This window comes from Macaca fascicularis, chromosome 6, assembly GCF_037993035.2.
Source record: "Macaca fascicularis isolate 582-1 chromosome 6, T2T-MFA8v1.1".
In the NCBI taxonomy this organism is placed as follows: Eukaryota; Metazoa; Chordata; class Mammalia; order Primates; family Cercopithecidae; genus Macaca; species Macaca fascicularis.
Genome location: NC_088380.1, coordinates 60671882 through 60694298, shown reverse-complemented (window position 1 = coordinate 60694298; position 22417 = coordinate 60671882). Strand labels below are relative to the sequence as shown.

General features: G+C 37.9%; 1 protein-coding gene across 5 annotated transcripts in view; it reads left to right on the top strand.

Moving 5' to 3' along the window:
* DHX29 (DExH-box helicase 29) overlaps window positions 1-18538 on the top strand; it is a 54723-nt gene extending 36185 nt beyond the window's left edge. For 4 of the 5 annotated variants that reach the window (XR_012413663.1, XM_005556906.4, XM_065546267.2 and 1 more), the window contains 10 exons: window positions 760-848; window positions 2233-2361; window positions 2452-2527; window positions 3607-3831; window positions 5708-5844; window positions 6294-6387; window positions 11318-11620; window positions 12747-12878; window positions 14262-14358; window positions 18244-18538. Coding sequence is in view for 3 of the 5 variants with exons in the window: in XM_005556906.4 (XP_005556963.3) it covers window positions 760-848; window positions 2233-2361; window positions 2452-2527; window positions 3607-3831; window positions 5708-5844; window positions 6294-6387; window positions 11318-11620; window positions 12747-12878; window positions 14262-14358; window positions 18244-18296 (1335 nt within the window). In the remaining 2 variants the exon portion in view is untranslated. Of the gene's footprint in view, window positions 1-759; window positions 849-2232; window positions 2362-2451; window positions 2528-3606; window positions 3832-5707; window positions 5845-6293; window positions 6388-11317; window positions 11701-12746; window positions 12879-14261; window positions 14359-18243 lie in introns of all 5 variants that reach the window. The other variant, XR_010587373.1, reaches the window with a different exon arrangement.
* Window positions 18539-22417: the final 3879 nt, after the last annotated feature.

Here is a 22417-nt window from a genome sequence, read left to right as displayed (position 1 = left end):
CCTCTCTGATGATTTTTCCTGTACATAAACCATTAGGTAGGTCACAAAGCTAATAAGTAACAGAGCCAGGACAACAACCTAGTTCTTCTCATTAATGTGATTTTTTTTTTCCCTAATAATAGTGAAGGGCTGTGCTCAGCTGTCTTCAATCTCTACCCAGTTTCCCATTCTACTTATGTTTTTTTTGTTTTGAGACGGAGTTTCAAAACAACACTCCAGCCTTGTTGCCCAGGCTGGAGTGCAATGGCACAATCTCAGCTCACTGCAACCTCCTCCTCCCGGGTTCAAGTGATTCTCCTGCCTCAGCCTCCTGAGTAGCTGGGATTACAGGCACCTGCCACCAAGCCTGGCTAATTTTTGTATTTTTAGTAGAGACAGGGTTTTGCCAGGTTGGCCAGGCTGGTCTCAAACTCCTGACCACAGGTGATCCTCCCGCCTTGGCCTCCCAAAGTACTGGGATTACAGGTGTGAGGCACTGCGCCCAGCCCTACTTATGTCGTTTTTAAGATGATTGACTAGAATTAGGGGAGTGGTATTTTTGTTGGACTAAAAAATCTGTATTTTAGATTTGGTCTAATTAGTAAGCTAAGCTGACAAAACCAGAGTAAATTAAAATTACATAGTAATAGCAAATAGATTGTAAATTTTTGTGACTGAAATTGAAATTCAGTTTTTAAATTTCATCAGCTCAAACTAATATAAATAATGATATATTAATGAAAGTAGTCTAAATGTTTTAAGCTTTTTGTTTTTTTTCAGATTGTTTTAGCAACAAATATTGCAGAGACGGGTATCACTATTCCAGATGTTGTATTTGTAATTGATACTGGAAGAACAAAAGAAAATAAGTAAGTTTAAATTTCCCAAATCAAAACATTTTTAACCTGGAAAGAGGCTGAGGCTCTTGAATTCTTGGGAGAAATCCTAAAATTATATAGCGAAAATCCTAAATGTCCTAGTTCTGTCCAAAGCAAAAGCCTTAGAGAAACTGTAAGAAACTTTAAAATATCTGAAAGTAAATGTCAGAATTTCATGTCATGGGTTTTCCCATAAGTAATGCCAGTATAGTGCGACTTTTAAAAAGTACTGAGAAAAATTTTTAAAACATAAATTTTTAAGATTTTTTATTTGTAAAATAAATTGTTTAACAAAAAACATTCTTTGTGTAATTTGGAAAAGAAACATGGCTTTTGGAGTAAGAGCTGAATTTAAATCCCTTGAGCAAGTAACATAACATATAACCTCTCTAATCATCAGTTTCCTCATTTGCAAATGGGTAAAATGAAAAATTTTTATTTTATTTTATTTTTTGAGATGGAGTCTTGCTCTGACACCCAGGCTGGAGTGCAGTGGCACAATCTCACTGCAGCCTCCACCTCCCTGTTTCAAGCAGTTCCCATCTCTGCCTTCCGAGTAGCTGGGATTACAGGCGCATGCCACCATACTCGGCTAATTTTTTTGTATTTTTAGTAGAGACAGGTTTCACCATGTTGGCCAGGCTGGTCTTGAACTCCTGACCTCAGGCAGTCTGCCCTCCTCGGCCTCCCAAAGTGGTGGTATTACAGGCGTGAGCCACCTCACCCAGTCAAAATGAAAATTTCATAACTGAAAGTGCCTAGTTCAGTAACTGGAACCTAATAGGTTACTGTAACTGAATCGTCAACAAAAAGATTACTACTGTATAAATAATGTTTATATTGCATAAATAGGACAGACCACCTTTAGTAGTCTACTGTAACCTACATACACTATCCCCTGTTTTAGGAAACCACAGCAATATTTGCAAGAGAGTACCGCTATTCAATAAAAAGTAGATTCTTGATTCTTTGAATTGTACCTCTAGAGAAAATGTTTTCAGGGTTTAACTGTATCGTGAACAGTATGTTGAATTGTAATGTTCACAGTAACACTTCTCAAAATATGTCAAATAATTCTCGTTCCTTAATTAATAGATATTCTACTAACTTTTTAAAAGATTCTATGATCAGGTTAGTATGAGAAGGGACAAGTTAAAGAAGTTTTTTTTCTTTTCCCAGACTTTTAATTTGTAGTGTATTTAGTATGCAATGTTTACTAAATTATTTAAATATGAAGCATAATTTGAGAATTATTGGTCCAAATAATGGACTTTTTAAGCTTATATTTAACTTAGTTGTAACAGTCAAATCCAGCTTTTTCCAATTTTGACTTAAGTCAATTATCTGCATATTCTCTCCTAAAACATTTCTTCAGGTACCATGAAAGCAGTCAGATGAGTTCTTTGGTCGAGACGTTTGTCAGTAAAGCCAGTGCTCTGCAGCGCCAGGGAAGAGCTGGGCGGGTCAGAGATGGCTTCTGTTTCCGAATGTACACAAGAGAAAGGTATGGCATAGCACTGGAAATGTAAAACACATAAACCAGTACTGTGTGCCATTTCTGATAGTATGTATTTAGTATTTCTTTATTTTTCAGATTTGAAGGCTTTATGGAGTATTCTGTTCCTGAAATCTTACGTGTACCTTTGGAGGAATTATGCCTTCATATTATGGTAATCTCAAGGGAACTCAGATGAATTTTGTCCTTCACCCCTTTCTAGAAAAGAAAAAAATGAACACCTAAACTTACCTTATATTGCTTTAGATTTTCAACTTTTTTACTCTTATTTAATATATGCCCTTATCCATCTTTTTTTTTTTTTTTTGAGACGGAGTCTCGCTCTGCCGCCCAGGCTGGAGTGCAGTGGCCGGATCTCAGCTCACTGCAAGCTCCGCCTCCCGGGTTCACGCCATTCTCCTGCCTCAGCCTCCCAAGTAGTTGGGACTACAGGCGCCCGCCACCGCGCCCGGCTAGTTTTTTGTATTTTTTTTTAGTAGAGACGGGGTTTCACCGTGTTAGCCAGGATGGTCTCGATCTCCTGACCTCGTGATCCGCCTGTCTCGGCCTCCCAAAGTGCTGGGATTACAGGCTTGAGCCACCGCGCCCGGCCTATCCATCTTATTATAAGTAAATCCACTGTGTTTTGGTTTTGCCAGACACTTACACTTTATAGATTATCAGCCTCATAACCTAGACTAGTAGTTCTCAACTGGGGGCACTGTTGCCTACCAGGGGACATTGGGCAATGTCAGGAGATATTTTTGGTTGTCATAATTGGACAGGGAGGGTAAATGGTATCTAGTAGGTAGAGATCTGGGATGCTCCTAAACATCTGACAGTTTACAGGGCAGCTCCCTAGAACAAAGAATTATCCAGCCCAAAATATCAGTAGTACTGAGATCAAGAAACCCTGACCTAAACAAAGGTCTTCTTTGACTGAAAGATCTATAATATCCTTCAGTTCTTAGATTTTTGACTCTATCAAAATCCGGAATTAAGAAACTAAAAATGTGGAGTGGAAAATCTAATCCTTATTCCCTCCCCACCCCCCCACACACAAACGCTTATATACTCTTCCCCCCAACTCCTCTGCCCCCATTATAAAAAAAAAATAACAGGATAGCCCTACTTACACATTTTACTCTCTTTGCTCAAAATTTTACTGAAGTCAAATTTAGTTCCAGTACCATCTCATTGGGTAGTGTTAATTCTTTGATTTCATACCAATTTTATTACTTTTTTAATCTGCAGAAATGTAATCTTGGTTCTCCTGAAGATTTCCTCTCCAAAGCCTTAGATCCTCCTCAGCTCCAAGTGATCAGCAATGCAATGAATTTGCTCCGAAAAATTGGAGCTTGTGAATTAAATGACCCTAAACTGACTCCGTTGGGCCAACACCTTGCAGCTTTACCTGTGAATGTCAAGATTGGCAAGATGCTTATTTTTGGTGCCATATTTGGCTGCCTTGACCCAGTGGTAAGTCAAACAGTGCTGCTGCTTCTTCACTTTAAATATCCTTTGACCAGGAAATTACAAGTTTGGAAACAATTGTTAATTAAAAATTTTTTTTTTTTTTTTTTTTGAGACGGAGTCTCGCTCTGTCACCCAGGCTGGAGTGCAGTGGCCAGATCTCAGCTCACTGCAAGCTCCGCCTCCCGGGTTTAGCCATTCTCCTGCCTCAGCCTCCCGAGTAGCTGGGACTACAGGCGCCTGCCACTTCGCCCGGCTAGTTTTTTGTATTTTTTAGTAGAGACGGGGTTTCACCGTGTTAGCCAGGATGGTCTTGATCTCCCAACCTCGTGATCCGCCCGTCTCGGCCTCCCAAAGTGCTGGGATTACAGGCTTGAGCCACCGCGCCCAGCCAAAAATTTTTTTAAACTAAATAGAATGTCTGTACTAACAATAAAACCGAGAGGGCCTGAATGCTGATAAGAATTTTTTTTTTTTTTTTTTGAGACAGGGTCTGGCACTGTCGCCCAGGCTGGAGAGCAGTGGTGCAATCTAGGCTGACTGCAATCTCCGCCTCCGGGGTTCAAGCAATTCATGCCTCAGCCTCCCAAGTAGCTGGGATTACAGGCACGTGCCACCACACCTGGCTAATTTTTGTATTTTTAGTAGAGATGGGGTTTCATCATGTTGGCCAGGTTTATATTAATATAAGAATATTTTAATATAATATTTAAGTTTTTGTATTTATATACTTGAAAATCTGTTCATCCATTTACTTAAGTGTACTGTAGGTACTATTTTGTGAGTGATTTTGACTTGTCTAAACTTTTGTTTTCAACTTGCTTGAAATATTTAATGGAATATGTAGTGGATGATTCTTAGGAAGCTTTGAACACTAGCGACTGAAAGGTAAAATTAAAAACTTTTTTTCTTTCCTTTTTTGGGCTCTCTCTTTGAGCCAATAATTAGCAGAGTTCTCTTTTCTCAAATTATCTCAGAATTAACAAATTCAAATCTGTCTGGGTCTCTGGACGCATATGCTTACTGTGCCATTCCAACTTTCCAACTTTATCAAGCTATGGCCCTTTCTGGGATTACCAATAAAGGCTATTTAAAAACAGAATGGAAGCCTGGGCAACATAGTGAGACCCTGATTCTGCAAAAAAAATTAAGATTAAAAAAATTGGCCAGGCATGGTGGTGTACCCCTGTAGACCTAGCTATTCAGGAGGCTGAGGTGGGAGGATTGCTAGAGCCCCGGAGTAGGAGGGGGCAGTGAGCTGTGATTGGGCCACTGCACCCCAGGCTGGGCAACAGAACAAGACCCTGTCTGTAAAAAAATCCAGAAATAAAAACAAAATGAAGAAAATGTGACTTATTACTGTAGTCTCTCTCTGTTTAGTATTCGAAATAGATATTCACCAGAATTTTGTGAAGTTCAAAAAATAACCTCTTCCATGATAGTTTATCTGAAAACCTACAACAACAAATGGATTGTTATGTCCAAATTATTTTTAAAGATCATGGCAGACTAAGAGTGGAAATTTGGCAGTCTTGGAGACAAGATAACTGAGTTAGGATTCCCAGATTGCCTCTAACTGTATGACAGACTGTAAATCATTTATATAAATGTTCAGTTTTTTTCCTCTGATTGTGGTGATAATTGCCTCCTTACCTCACAGAAAGGGTATAAAAGTAAAGGGATGTATTTTTGAAATTCCTTAAAATGGAACAAAAAATAACTTTAAAATGAAAATAAAAATTAGCTATAGTAGAACATAATAAAAGTATTGAAAATAAACAGGCAACTTAAAGGGTGATTGTTTTATGATTTGCTTTCTTTTATAAGTTAACTTTCACTGTATAGCTCTTTAATGATAAATTGTTTTGTCATTTATGGATAGGCAACACTAGCTGCAGTTATGACAGAGAAGTCTCCTTTTACCACACCAATTGGTCGAAAAGATGAAGCAGATCTTGCAAAATCAGCTTTGGCCATGGCGGATTCAGACCACCTGACAATCTACAATGCTTATCTAGGGTAAAAACATAATCTGGCCGTTATCAATAAGCCAATTACGTGAGGTTATTTACTTAAAAAAATTACCTTTGACTCATTAAAATTGTACATCTGAGGTTTAAATTTATTTTTAGTTATTTCATCTGTCAAGGTATAATTATGTTAGAGAGTCATGTGTTTTATAATCCTTCTTAAAACTTAAGAATAATATATTTGGTATTATATGTATATTAACTCATTTAAAGTAACTTAATAATTTACTGTTAAACAGAAAATATCTGTTAATATTGTTAACATATCTGTTAATAAGTTAATATTCTTATATACAATTGGTAGCTGCTACAAGCAAGATCCCTCCCCTTTTTAAATTATAATTTAATTAAATCTTACTTTGGTTATTAGCTCTGAAAAAGAGTTTGGAAAGAGAACATGGTGACCTTTATTCATTAATTGACATTTTATTTATCTAGATGGAAGAAAGCACGACAAGAAGGAGGTTATCGTTCTGAAATCACATATTGCCGGAGGAACTTTCTCAATAGAACATCACTGTTAACCCTAGAGGTAATTCTTAATATGGATCTCTCACTCAGAGTCATGGGTAACTATAAGTTTATTTTGGAAAAAAGAATGCCTAGGAAAATACTTGTCACATAGTAAGGGCTTAATAAAACATTTGTTGAATTAGTACATGTGTGATTGTACTTGACTTCTTTCTTCCAGCAAGTAACTTGTATGTATTACACAGTGATTTAAAATAGTATTTAATAATCATAGTATGGCTGGGTGCAGTGGCTCACACCTGTAATCCCAGCACTTTGGGAGGCCGAGGCAGGCATATCACGAGGTCAGGAGATTGAGACCATCCTGGCTAACACGGTGAAACCCCGTCTCTAGTAAAATTACAAAAAAAAAAAAAAAAAATTGGCGTGGTGGCAGGCACCTGTAGTCTCAGCTACTCAGGAGGCTGAGGCAGGAGAATGGGATGAACCGGGAGGCGGAGCTTGCAGTGAGCCCAGATCGCACCACTGCACTCTAGCCTGGGTGACAGAGCGAGATTCTGTCTCAAAAAAAAAACCAATAATAATAATAATCATAGTATGTTCAAGAAATGATCAAAAAGACTGGCTCATGCCTGTAATCCCAGTGCTTTGGGAGGCTGAAGCAGGAAGATGGCTTCAGGCCAGGAGTTTGAGACCAGCCTGAGCAACATAGTGAGAATGTGTCTCTACCAAAAATAAAAAAATGAAATGGGCATGGTAGCACATGCCTGTAGTCCCAGCTACTCAGGAGGCTGAGGTGGGAGGATTGCTTGAGCCCAGGAGTTCAAGGTTGCAGTGAGTTTCAATTGTACCACTGTACCCTGAGTAACAGAGTGAGACCCTATCTCTTTTAAAAAAGAAAAGAAAAGATGCAACACGATTTCATAAACACTATCTTGGGAATTAGTAGAAGTCTCAGTTTTTCACTTAAAAAAAAAAAAAAAAAAAAGGGCTGGGCGTGGTAACTCACACCTGTAATCCCAGCACTTTGGGAGGTGGAGGTGGGTGAATCACCTGAGATTGGGAGTTCGAAACCAGCCTGACCAGCATGGAGTAACCCTGTCTCTACTAAAAATACAAAATTAGCCAGGTGTGGTGGCGCATGCCTGTAATCCCAGTACTCCGGAGGCTGAGGCACAAGAATCACTTGAACCAAGGAGATGGAGGTTGCAGTGATCCAAGATCACACCATTGCACTCCAGCCTGGGCAACAAGAGCAAAACTCTGTCTGAAAAAAAAAAAAAAACAAAAACAAAAAACACAAGGCCTGGGCACAGTGGCTCATGCCTGTAATCTAGCACTTTGGGAGGCCGAGGGGGGTGGATCATGAGGTCAGGAGTTCAAGACCAGCCTGGCCAAGATGGTGAAACCCCATCTCTATTACAAATACAAAAATTAGCCAGGTGTGCTTGTGGGCGCCTGTAATCCCAGATACTTGGGAGGCTGAGGCAGAGAATTGCTTGCACCCAGGAGACAGAGGTTGCAATGAGCCGAGATCATGCCACTGCACTCCAATCTGGGCGGCAGAGCGAGACTCCGTCTCAAAAAAAAGAAAAGAAAAAAAACACACGCAAGTTGAAAGGAGATTAATCTATATTTCTTCTCAACTCTGAAATGTGGTTATTTTTCTTTAATTACGGAAAATTTCAAACATACATCAAATTGTATGGACATAATGAACTTTCATATACCCATTTCCCACTTTCATAATTATCAACCTGTGGTCAATATACTTGTACTCCTTTTATTCTACTATCTGCCCTCTAGATTTTGAAGCATATCCAAGGTATCAGATTTTTTTTAAACATTATCACACCTAAAAACACCCAATTCCTTAATACCATCAGATATACAGACAGTGTTTAAACATCCTCAGTTACCTCATTACTGGCTTTTTTTTACAGCTAGTTCAAAGGATGATCCAAACAAGGCCCACACTTTAAATTTGGTTGATATGTTTTTTAATAAAGTCTCTTAACCTATCGTCACCCCTTTCTCAGTTTTTTCCTATTTGCCATTTATTTTTTGAAGAAACCAGATACATTGTCCTGTAGAGTTTCCTGCATTCTGGATATGGCTGATTGTATCCTTGTGGTATTATTTAACATATTCTTCTGTGTCCTGTATTTCCTATAAATGGGTGTTGAGAGTTTAATCCAATTCAGGTTCATCTTTGTTTTTTTTTCTTTTTTCTTTTTTTCGGAGCCATCTCCTTTTTGGTAACATTAAGATATATCAATGGGGCCAGCTAGATTCATCCATTACAAAATTCCCCACTGGCTTTTCATGTAAGGCTTTTAGCAGCCATTGATAACACTCAGACCTATTGTTTCATTAGGGTCTGGATAAGGCTGATTATATCCTTGTGGTATTATTTAACATATTCTTCTGTGTCCTGTATTTCCTATAAATGGGTGTTATATCGAAAGAATTTAATCCAATTCAAGTTCATCTTTTTTTTTTTTTCTTTTTTCTTTTTTTTCGGAGTCATCTCCCTTTTCGTAACATTAAGATATATCAATGGAGCCAGCTAGATTCATCCATTACAAAATTCCCCACTGGCTTTTCATGCAATGCTTTTAGAAGCCATTGATAACACTCAGACCTATTGTTTCATTAGGGTTGCAAATGATGGTATTATAGTTCTACTTGTTAGCTAGAATTATTTCATAAAGAACTACTTTTTCCTTAAATATTTGAATACCCTGAGGTACAGTTTATACAAGAAAATTAGGATAAATGCTTGTTTCCTTTTACCTAGCAGTTTTCATAATGAGTTGATTCCTAAGCATCTCCACAAGTAATCAGTGAATCTTGTTTTTTTAAAAAATTGTTACGAACTTCTTGATTTAAATATATTTGATGTGTTTCAGTTCTCTACAGTTAATTTTTTAATACTCAAATTGTCCCCTCTTTAGGAAGTGAGAGCCCCTTTGGGTTGGCTGCTGAGTCCTTTTCATATAATCTTAGCAATCTTTGATGGCTCCCTTGCTTTTGGTATGGAAAGCTTCTCTAGTGTATTTTACACTCCAGGCTTGGAATCAGTCGTGTTTCCAAAGAGCCCTGATTCCTCTTCGTGAAATTCTATTATATGTCCCTAAATATTGGCCAGCTATTTAGCTACAGCCTGGGATGGCTAGTTATGAAAAGGCATTCAAAGCATCATACTTAGTGACTGGTTGTGATCAACTTTATCAGTCTGTTCTTAGGAAGGGAAACTGATGGTTTAGCCTATTAGGTTGCTATTCAGGAACAAATTTATTTCTGGGAGGAGAGAGAGTAGAAGTGTAGTCAAAATGTAAAGACAGGTGAATGTGAAAAGCAGGGCTCCCCCACAAATACTGTCTTTTTATTTTTATTGATACGTATGTAAAAGGAAATAATGTTTAATACAGATAGGCTATAAAAGTTTTTGTTTTTGTTTTTAAATAGATGGGGTCTTGCTGTGTTGACCAGGCTGGTTTTGAATTCCTGGTCTCAAGCGATCCTCCCATCTCAGCCTCCCAAAGTGCTAGGAAGGATTACAGGTGTGAGCCACCTCGCTTGGCCCAGATATGCTATAAAAGTATTCAGACAATAATGTATCTCTCACATAATCCCCCTATTCTATACTCATATTTTAAAAAGTAAAGGTTTTTTCCCATATTTGACACACTATTTTTTGTGATTAAAAAAAAAAAACTGGCCGGGCGCGGTGGCTCAAGCCTGTAATCCCAGCACTTTGGGAGGCCGAGGCGGGCGGATCACAAGGTCAGGAGATCGAGACCACAGTGAAACCCCGTCTCTACTAAAAATACAAAAAATTAGCCGGGCGCGGTGGCGGGCGCCTGTAGTCCAGCTACTCAGGAGGCTGAGGCAGGAGAATGGCGTGAACCCAGGAGGCGGAGCTTGCAGTGAGCCGAGATCGCGCCACTGCACTCCAGCCTGGGCAACAGCGTGAGACTCCGTCTCAAAAAAAAAAAAAAAAAAAACAAAACTGCTAGGATGACAGCAGAGACTTCTCTAAGTGGAATGAACTTTGTCCTTCTCGAAGCACATGAAGCACGTCAAGAGCTAAATTGAAGAAATAGCCCCCTCTGGGCCACCTGACTGGGAACATGTAGAAATCCCAATCAGTTAGCCCAGAGGGGGCTATTTCTTCAATTTAGCCCCTTTTCCTTTATCTCCTCTCTACTTCTCCCGACCTTCAAATTGCTTTCCATCCCCTTTCTTCTGTGAGCCTTTTCTTCACCTCCCTGGGACTACAAAGTTTTAGATGTCTTCACTAACCCTGTGGTGTTATGGCAGCTGTCTGTTTGGTCTTTTCTCCCCAAGAATGAAAGTCCCTTAAGCCCCAAACTTAAAAACATAAAGGATATCCTAAAGGTAAACATCACCTTTTAATTGCTTGTATCCTGTGTACTTTGAAAAAACTGCCCATCCTTCCTGTGCTAGTTTTGCTGATCAGCACATATTAAAGGTAGAAAAATATTTTAGGCAACAATTTTAGATTAAATGAAGTTGCCATTAATAAACTTTTTCAAAGTTCTTTGAGAAATTAAGATAGATTTCCGGAAACAAATGAAGAAGTACTTGCAATCTAGAATCAAGATTTCTGTCAGTTCTTTCTCAATGCTGACCATCCTCATTAAGTAAAAATCTCCAGAGAAAAAGGAGAGCTACTATGGAAGTAAATGTAGCGAATGAAAATGTGTTTAGACACATTTTTCTTGCTCTCAAATTTTATACATTTTTATGTTTTGAGACATCTAAAGTCTTAGGGTGAAGAGAATAGCTGTTTCTAGTTGACTTTCCAGTATCTTTTTTTCTTCCTTAAGGTAATTTGGGCTATAGTTAGCTAAATAATCATTAGCATCCTGTCAATTTTTATAGGAAGCAGTAATATAAATTACAATGTTGTTTGGAAATTTCTCTAATCAGTTTATTTCTGTTTTTAACATAAACCAATCTAGGATGTAAAGCAGGAGTTAATAAAGCTGGTTAAGGCAGCAGGATTTTCATCTTCCACAACTTCTACCAGCTGGGAAGGAAACAGAGCCTCACAGACCCTCTCATTCCAAGAAATTGCCCTTCTTAAAGCTGTACTGGTGGCTGGACTGTATGACAATGTGGGGAAGATAATCTATACAAAGTCAGTGGATGTTACAGAAAAATTGGCTTGCATTGTGGAGACGGCCCAAGGCAAAGCACAAGTACACCCATCCTCAGTAAACAGAGATTTGCAAACTCATGGATGGCTCTTATACCAGGAGAAGGTGAAGTACTCATTCCTAAATTCCAGTATTCAGAGCATTATTCTACAAGTCATTCATAACAAGTTAGGATGCCCTAACAGGTATTTTATTTGGTTCTCAAATTGAGCTATTCATTTTTGTTAATATTTGAAATCAAGATGCACATAGCTTTTCAAACAAAAGAATGCTTATTTTCTCTTCAAAAAAAAATTAGTAAGGTTTCTACTCTGCCCATCATCTTTTCTACTTGGAATAAAGACAGTAATAGCAAATTGATGTTGGTTGATAATGTGTCAATCTCCTGAGTATTTCATTAAAAGGTGCTGTCTCAGAAGGGGATAAAAGACAAGTTGTGCTGTTTCCAAATAAGGGGAATATTGAATGGTGTAGTAGAACTGTGGATGATTTGCAACAGTTTCGGTCAAGTATCACCTAAGATAATTTAATAACAAATATTTATAGATTACAACAAAAACAGCCTTTTAAATTGGAGCTGCATGACCACTCCATTTTCTTATTTTTTAACATATGGTGAAGGTTAAGATGGCATTTTCTCTTCATATTTTGGGTTTTTGTTACCTGTCTCATTTATACATTTTTAAGGCAGTATGAGAAGAAAAGAGAACATAAAAAATTGAAACATAATTCTTCTCCCTTTACAAAGAGTGCCTCCGTTTTGTTTCTTGACCTTTAAAATAACAAAGATCCATAATTTCAAGCACTGGCTTGAATAACTCTCAACATTTATCAAACTTAAATGTAAAACATGAGAAATTACTGATTGACGCCCGTAGCTGAATATTGGTCTAGAAACCAGAAACTGAAAGTTAATCATCATTTTAACATTAATTATTTAATATCATTAGCATTATAAAATTGCTTGTACCTAGTTTCCTTTATGTTCAACGTCTAACTCAGCCTTAGCAATAATATTTACAATGCCTTTTTATAGTATAAATGCACAGGTGGTAATAGTAATTACTATAAAATTGATAAATTATGCACATAATGAAAATGTAGCTTTACAGATACTCTTGGCTTAAAATGTAGAATAATAAATTGTAGAAAAATGCTTATTTGAAAAAGATAAATGACTTCCTTCTATTTTTATATTTTGAAATTATTTCCCCTCCTTTTTCCCATGTAGATAAGGTATGCCAGAGTGTATTTGAGAGAAACTACCCTAATAACCCCTTTTCCAGTTTTACTTTTTGGTGGTGATATAGAAGTTCAACACCGAGAACGTCTTCTTTCTATTGATGGCTGGATCTATTTTCAGGTACATAGTACAACTGATTTTATTGATTATTAAAAATGTTCAACTTCAGTACCATTGAGGTACATTTTTAAAATTTTATTGGAGTCTGCATAATGTCTTCTTATAATATGAGTTAAGTAGAATTGCTTATTTTATCTTGCCTCTGTGGTTTTAAATCTGTTAAATTTGAAAATCAAATTATATTGGTATAACAAATTCTATTTATTATTAATAACAATCCTAGCTTTAAGTAATTTCTATAGTTTCTTTTATATAGATAGAGACACTTAAACACAGTGAGAAATTAAATAATTTTCCCAAGATTTACATGGATTATTACTGAAAGAGCAAGATTCAAATCTAGGACTATTTGATTCCCAAATTTATTCTCATTCCACTACATTGTGGAATAAAAAGGAATAAAAAGATCAAACAGATTTATAGTTTATTTCATACTGTTGAATTCTTCTCTGGAAAAATCAGACCAACCTATGCTTATTTCTAACAATAAGTTTATCTGTTTCTCTGTACTCCCATCAAGATTGACCAGCTTAAACTAAACAAACCTGTTACATTGTTAGGTTATTCTATGACAGCCGTTTGTCTAGGACTGGAGAGGTGAATTTTAAGTGCAGCTGTACAATTATATGCACTTTGTGCAAAGAAATTGGGGTGGTGAAAATGTTTTATAACTGGATTGTGATGGTTGCACAACTCTATTAATTTACTGAAAGCTATTGAAATTAGTGAAAATGAGTGAATTTTTAGGGTAAGTTATATCTCAATAAAGCTGTTTAAAAAAATTTCCCACCCCAGGCCAGGTGCCGTGGCTCATGCCTGTAATCCCAGCACTTTGGGAGGCAGAGGCAGGTGGATCATGAGGTCAGGAGTTAGAGACCAGCCTGACCAACATGGTGAAACCCTGTCTCTACTAAAAATACAAAAAATTAGCCAGTCATTATGGTGCGCACCTGTAATCCCAGCTACTTGGGAGGCTGAGGCAGGAGAATCGCTTGAACCTGGGAGGTGAAGGTTGCAGTGAGGCGAGATTGTGCCACTGCGCTTCAGCCTGGGCGACACAGACTCCATCTCAAAAAAAAAAAAAAAAAAAAGTTATCTCCCCAAAACTGTAGTCTTAACTTCCACAGAGTTGATATAAATAGAGAAGAAAACAATTATTGGAATAATAGTTGCCTTATTTTGGGAAGAGTTACCAGATTTAATAAGGAAATTGAGAGGTTTGCGTGCCTAGCTAGCAGAAATAATTTGTATTTTTCCCACTGTGTTTTCCATTAAAAGCAAGACGTGCTAAGGCATTGTAATATATGCTTGCCTCGATTTACTTAAACACATTCACACTCCCCTGGATTGACTTTGTCCATTTTTTTCATCTCCTCTTAACAGGCCCCTGTAAAGATAGCTGTCATTTTCAAGCAGCTGAGAGTTCTCATTGATTCTGTTTTAAGAAAAAAGCTTGAAAATCCAAAGATGTCCCTTGAAAGTAAGTGTTTGCTTATAATGTAAGTGAAAGACAGTATACACAAAAGTGTATGTGTACCTATGTATGTATGTGTATACATAGGTACATATTTAATTATAATTGGTTTTGGAGATTATTTTCCCTTTTGGGTCTATAGGGTTTAAATTCTGCAGACATCAAGGACTGATAGAGGATGAGGCAGCTACACAGGGAATCACAACATTAAGCTACAGATACCACAGACATAGGCCTTGCCCTTAAAGCACACAACGATGAGCAAAACATGGATGTATGTATGTATGTATATACATAGGTACACATACCTATGTATTAATGTGTGGAAAAACTTTCTTAAGAGGACAGGCCTGGTGGCTCACGCCCATAATCCCAGCACTTTTGAGAGGCCAAGGCAGGTGGATCACCTGAAGTCAGGGGTTTGAGACCAGCCTGGCCAACATGGTGAAACCCTGTCTCTACTAAAAATACAAAATTAGCCGGGTATGGTGGCGGGTGCCTGTAATCCCAGCTACTCGGGAGGCTGAGGCACAAGAATCACTTGAACCTGAGAGGCATAGGTTGCAGTGAGCACCAAGATCATGCCATTGTACTCCAGCCTGGGCGACAAGAGCGAAACTCCATCTCAAAAAAAAAAAAAAAAACTTTCTAAGAGAAAATCTGAAATATTCTAGAAATTATTTTTTTGTAACATTGGAGTATACTAAAGCATACTGAAGTTGTAAAAAATTCCATCTATTTTATGCCGAATTCCATCAAACTCAATTAGTGATTATTCACAACCTAATTATCCTCTTAAGGTTTAGTTTACTCCTGTCTCTTAAACTTCATTTCTAAACTTCTAGCCATTTCATAGAAAAAAAGGTTAATAAAACTGAGCATAGTAAACTTTGCTACTTATTAGCATTTTAGTAAACTGGTAACATAGCTACTATTTAAAAAAAATAATAAGCCAAGCATGGTGTCATATGCCTGTAGTCCCAGCTACCCAGAAGGCTGAGGTGGGAAGATAGCTTGAGCTCAGGAGTTAAAGTCCAGCCTAGACAACATAGAGAGACTCTGTCTCTAAGAAATATATGTATGTATACACATACCCATATATGTATTTGTGTGTGTGTATATGATTTAGGGACTTTCTGTTAGGTTTGTTTCAGCATGATTTTTCCACCGTGTGTTTCTTTCTTTTTTTTTTTTTGAGACCGAGTCTCGCTCTGTCGCCCAGGCTGGAGTGCAGTGACCGGATCTCAGCTCACTGCAAGCTCCGCCTCCTGGGTTTACGCCATTCTCCTGCCTCAGCCTCCCGAGTAGCTGGGACTACAGGCGCCTGCCATCTCGCCCGGCTAGTTTTTTGGTATTTTTTAGTAGAGACGGGGTTTCACCGTGTAGGCTGGGATGGTCTCGATCTCCTGACCTCGTGATCCGCCCGTCTCGGCCTCCCAAAGTGCTGGGATTACCACCAGCACTTTGGGAGCCACCGCGCCCAGCCCCGTGTGTTTCTTTCAAATGCAGAGCTATTTCTCCGTATAAAATAAACACATTTTCCTTCAACAGAAATCTGAAATGAGTCAGGCATGGTGATGCCTGCCTGTAATCCCACCACTTTGGGAGGCTGAGGCAGGAGGATCACTTGAAGACCAGCCTGGGTAACATAGGGAGATGTCATCTGTACAAACAATTTTAAAAAAAATTAGCCAGGCCTAGTGGCATGTACCTGTTGTCTCAGCTACTTGGGAGACTGAGGCGAGTATCTGCACTCCAGTCTGGGTGACAGAGCAAGACCCCGTATCAAAAAATAAGAGAGAGATCTGCAATGGACATACCTGAGTTTGCAGTTTGCCCAGTGAAGTGTTTCTCAAACTTGCCAAATCATCAGAATCATCCTGGCAGTTGCAAAGAATACAAGGTCCAAAGACCTACCCTAGACATACTGATCTCTATGGGAGAGGTCTGTGGCTGTATTATTTTTAAAATCTTTTATTCTGTAACATTTCCCCTCTAAGGCTATCCCCTTTTTAAATGCAGTTAACTATTTTTAATAAACTGAGTTGTTTTTCTGGTAGCATGTCCCACATTTAATATTTGGTTAGTTACATACTCATGCTTTAACATGTTCCTGTATTTCCTATAAACTGGTAGTTATATTTGGAGGTATGATTAGAATAAGTTTTGAGAAAAATAATACTTTCTAGTTGGTGCTGTATTCTCCTCATTGCATCACATCAGGAAGCACTTAAATTTGGTTGTCCTTTTAATGTTAAGAATTGATCAATGACTTCAGTATGATTGTACTGAACAAAGTATCCCCAGTTTATTCTCAAAATTATCCCCAGTTTATTCTCAAGTCAGGCAAGTTGGGGGAGCTCCTGATCTAGTTCTGCTACCCTGAAACCTTATACTCTTGTGGGTTTTTTGTATAACTAAATATGAATGCATAAGCATTAAAATGTATTAATTTTCCTATATTGCTGGAAGCAGATCAGGTCTTAACATATTAAGACATATGGGCTCTTTTCTCAGGGGGCTTTGTGCATCACAACTTTGGCAATAAGAAAGAATTACATTTTATAAAGTATAGGTTGAACCTCAGCTTTTAATTAAGCAAAATGATTTTTGAAATGATATCAGTGTTCCCTTTGCCATAAGAGAGAGAGCAGAACTTACCATTGGGTGTAGTGTATACCTTGACTTGCGAGGAAGGAAGAAGTATGTTAGTGCTCTCTCTTGGGTTTATAACAAAAAGTTGGTAGAATGCCAAACATTTGAAAAAGAAGTAACTGAACTTACTCTCATACTTTCTTTTACTGTCTCTTCCTCAATTTAAAAGTCGTGGTTCTTGGAGCCAGGTATGGTGGCTTGCACCTGTAATCCCAGTTACTCAGAGGGCTGAGATGGGAAGATTGCTTGAGCCCAGGAGTTCAGAGCTGCAGTGAGTTATGATCACACCACTGCACTACAGCCTAGGCGAGAGTGAGACTCCATCTCTTAAAAAATAAAAAAGAAAAATGTTCTTTCTAGACCTGCCATTGTTCCAACTTCAAACAAATGACCTGTCTTTTTCCTCTCCCTCCCACTTTTTTGTTGTTGTTTTTAATGCCACTGTAACCATTGCAACCATTGAAAGCCACACCTTTTTCTGAGTATCTGATGTAAATGTAGAATTTCAGTTTTGCAGCCCTGATAATTGTAACTTTCTAAAGAGTGGTTATGAGGTCCTTAGGAAGTCACAATTTCAGAGTAACTATTAAGTAGAAGCAGTTGTTAACAAAACCTCTTTAGCAAATAATGCAGCCTTGGTTGCTCTGTTTGTCAAATTAATTGGTATTTGATTCCTTTGTTGTGTAGAGTGGTCTGTCACTTCCCCATCGACACCTCTCCAAGAGCACTTCCCTGTTAGAATTTTTTGTTTCCTTTGGACTAAACATGGAGAAACTGATAACAGTTATTTCTTCCTTCCTTGCTTATACTTTGGAAATTCTGCCATACTCTGAAGAACACTGAATAGTCAGTAGAGCCTTCAGTATATTTCAGCCAAGTGAAAAAGTTGAGAAACTTACTTTCTTCAAGGAATTTTTATAGAATAAAATTTATAATTCCTTATAAAGAAGTAACAGTTCACGTCATATTATCTCTTTGGGGTTTAGCCTATACAAATGTTATCTTTTTTCAAAATGTTAACTTTTGTCAAAGTAGGTATGGCATAACCTACAGCAATAATTAAAATCTATGTGGGGCAAAAAATATTTATAGGCATCTCTAGATTTATTACTGGTGTTAATTATGTATTCTAATGTAAAAAATATTAGTGATGTATACTTCTTATTTACATGTATATACATTGGAAAATCAGACAATGTTGCATTTATTCGTGGCATTTTTTTTTCTTCCACTCAGATGACAAGATTCTACAGATCATTACAGAATTGATAAAAACAGAGAATAATTGACGCTGAAGTTCATGGTCAACTGCTTTAAAAATTAAGATGAAGATACAGTCATGAAATTATCTGAAAATGGATCATCACATTAAGTATTTCATTACTTAAAATGTTGGTACTAGCCATTAACTTAAAGGTGGTGGGGAAAAAAGCACATACTTTAAATATGTGTAATTTTTTAGTTCCTTTTTAATGATGATTATTCTGAATGTATTTGCCACTACATTTACAATAAATTCTTTGGTATCGTCCATGTTTTGCTCATCGTTGTGTGCTTTAAGGGCAAGGCCTATGTCTGTGGTATCTGTAGCTTAATGTTGTGATTCCCTGTGTGGCTGCCTCCTCATCTATCAGTCCTTGATGTCTGCAGAATTTAAACCCTATAGACCCAGAAGGGAAAATAATCTCCAAAATCAATTATAATTAAATTTCCATGAAAAGGAACAACTTCAGAAGTCAGTTATTTAGTATTTGATACTAAATTTCAAAACCTAAATAAGTGCACTATTAATAGATTCCACCTATTTCAGTAACATTCAGAAAGCATAAACATGTAGTTCTGGAGGACAGGCAGGATTGACTAATACTCCTGTCAGCCTTGCATTGTTTTTCTCAAGCTACAGCTGTGATATCCCTGCCCCGAACCTTTTTTGTACACATGATTGAACTGGTAAGGTCAGTAACTTTGAGATAGTGAAGTATGCTTAGTTATTTTTCATTGGTCCTATTTGTTTTGCTTACTGACGATTTTTTGAAATTCCATTTTTATTACTTAGAGGGATTTCTCTTCATTTCTTATCAATAGATTGTTGATAAACTTCAAATATAGTCCCTTTTAGATCAAAAGGCAGAAATTGCATCTGAAACTCAAAAGATTAGAATTTAATAGGAACCTAGTATAACTGCTTGGCTCTCATAACAGGGATATAATTTTAATATTTTTTGATGAACAAATAAAACCGTAACTTGGAAGTAAAAACAATACTTAGTAGCAATCTCTAACTTGAGGTTTCTACTTGCAATGTGGCAAGGGAATTGAGAGCAAGGAGTCAAATGTGACCGTGGTTTGGAATCTCTAGTGCCATTAATAAAAATGGGCATGTCAGGAGAAGGAGCTAGATTGGGTGTTGAAGGCAATTCCTCTTGGGACACATGGAGGCTAGTACCCCAAATTTGTCTATTAACTCATTTATAGACAACCTACGAGGTAGGTGCTGTATTAACCTACTATTTGTATTTTACAAGTGAGGAAACTGAGGCACAGATAAGTGAAATAACATGTGTGAGATCACACTGATAGTAAGTAACAGAAGCATTATGGCTCCAGTACTATTTAGATTTTGAAATGTAATCATTATTCCTTTGAAATGTGAAACAGTGACTCACATCAGGTAAGGTCATAGGGTTAGAGTCTTCTACACAGAGATGATAATTAAAGATGGGGGAGTTGAGGTAATCACCAAAGGGGTAAGAAAATCAAAGTCTCTTCTTTCATATTCTCAGCCGTCACTCAGACCCAGATCACCATTGTCTTTCACCTACACCACTGCAGTATCTCCAAACTAGGCTTTCTCCTCCTTTTTATACCTCTAATCCAAAAAAGAATGATATTTTTAAAGGGTATCTGTGTCACTTGGCTTCCCATTGCTCTTAAAATTTAAAGTTCTAAACATGACCTCCAAAGCTCTCTAACTGATCTGGACCTTCCTATCCTCCAGTCTCATCTCCACTCTTTCGAAAATCTCATGGTGCTCCAGCCACGCTAGGCTCCTTTTCAGTTGCTAGAAGATGCCAAGCAGTTTTTCTGAGCATTTACACATGGCGTTCTCTGCCATAATACATTGCTTCCAGTTATTTACCAAGCAGACTTTTCTGCTTTAAAGCCCTTCGCACAGGCCACCCTACTGAAGTGCATATCCCCTTTTACTCATAATACGGTATTTTTCTCAGCTTGTACCATTTGCTTTTCATCTTCTCACTAGAACATATGCTGCACCAGGACTGTTTCACTCGCTGATACGTCCCTAACACAATGCCTTGCATATATGGGCATTCAATAAATGCTGAATGAGTGAGGGATGAGGAGGGTTAAAGTAGGCTATCTTAATGCCAAGGAAGATTTTTGAAAGCAAAAGTATTGTCAACAGATGTTATGGAGTAGGGAAAGATTACTAAGGTTTAATGAATACATCAACCTTTTGAGATAGTTTGAATGGAGGGTGGCAAGGAAGGACTCTCAGAAGTCCCACAACCACATGCACATTCAATGATACACCAGAAGGACTTGCAGGACTCAGAGGCTAAAGTTGATTTTGTAGAGAAAGGATATACAATGGAATCAGCAAGGGAAAAAGACACATCACATGGAGTCTGGAGAAATCTATACACAGGCGTCCTATGTGCTATGCAGTTTCTGCCCAGGGAAACCTACTACAGAGTCATACTACAGAGTCAGTGCAAGGATTTTTATTAGGGGCAGGTCATACAAGCACAAAGACCAGGCATAACAAAATTCCAGGCTCCCAGAAGGAAAGCAGGCATTTAAGTGTTCCTAGCAGGCAAAACAGTGTTATCAAAAAGCAGAGGACTTTTCACAAGTCAAGTTCCCAGGCTCCAGCCAAAGGTCAGTCCCACAAGCAGTCTCTTCTAAAGACCTCTGGCTTGCTACGTTAACTCTTTTCTGCATGAGTACAAATCATAAGTTTAGGGAGTGAATAAAAATGAAAAGGTGAGGCAGCAAATAGAGTATTCTTTATGGATGTGATAAAGGAACAGAAAGCATAATAGGTTGAATATGAATATATTCATAAAATTTGAAGACCCTCACTGATTTGCAGGCAAAAATAGAAATAACCAGCATAAAGTGAGGATAATATTAACATCAGAGTGGGCTCAACAAAGGACTAAAACAGAATAACATAGGGATCAACTTGGAAAGGCTTTTTGGTTTTCCCCAGCAATGCTTACTGGCTTCAGATAAGCTGATAAAGTTGATAGTGGATAGGATATTTTAGTCTTTTGTGGGGTTTTTTGCATTCAAGTCACTATGGGATCTTAGAATGAAATAGACTGTGTCATTGAAATGGGTGACTGAAATCGCTTATTTAGAGGCAAATGAGGCCATATCAGAGGCCATGGACCAGGAAAATGCAGAGGTCAGACTCTAATCCCAAATTCATTATACCGTAAGTGAATGGTAGGGAGGCCAGTTAGAGGAGAGAATTTCAGAATTTAAAATCTTGAGATGTAACTGTTTCAATAATAAATAAACCTAAAGGGTTTCCCTGCTGATGGATAGCAAAATGGATGTGGGGAGAATTTAAAGTAGGGACAGGATGAACAGCATATTTGTTCATCAGTGTGGATGCAGGAAAAGGATGGAGAAGACCAGGCCAGGTGCTACAGTCACTAGGAAAAGGAGGTGGGTACCCTGGATCTTAACATACAGTGGCAAGAAAAATCAAGTGTCATATGAGAAAATCACACTCTTCAGATAAGAAGTTGTTTAGTCCTGGTGGTAGTTCTGGAATATGCCTGCCTCTTTTCATGAAATCCATTCTCATGCATGAGACATTTAGAAGTAGACGGAAAGTCGGCTAGGTGCAGTGGCTCACGCCTGTAATCCCAGCATTTTGGGAGGCCAAGAAGGGTGGATCACCTGAGGTCAGGAGTTCGAGACCAGCCTGGCCAATATGGTGAAATCCCGGTTCTACTAAAAATAAAAAAATTAGTCGGGCGTGGTGGCAGGCACCTGTAATCCCAGTTACTTGGGAGGCTGAAGCGGGAGAATCTCTTGAACCCAGGAGGTGGAGATTCGAGTGAGCCAAGACTGTGCCACTGTACTCCAGCTGGTGACAGAGCAAGGCTCCATCTAAAAGAAAAAAGTAGATGAAAAGTCTTCATTGGAGAGGATTAGTGGGAAGGAAAGGGAGTATTATCAAGGGAAAGTATATTTCCAGTTTTTAAATTGAGCATTATATGATAAGCACTTAACTAAAAGCTTTATTATATTCTTGTTTACTCCTCACAACAAGATGGTAATATATTTTCAATTTACAAATGAGAAAACCGATGCTAAGAAGCTAAATTTCTAATGGGGAAGAAATGAAAAGATCATGCAAAAATAACCT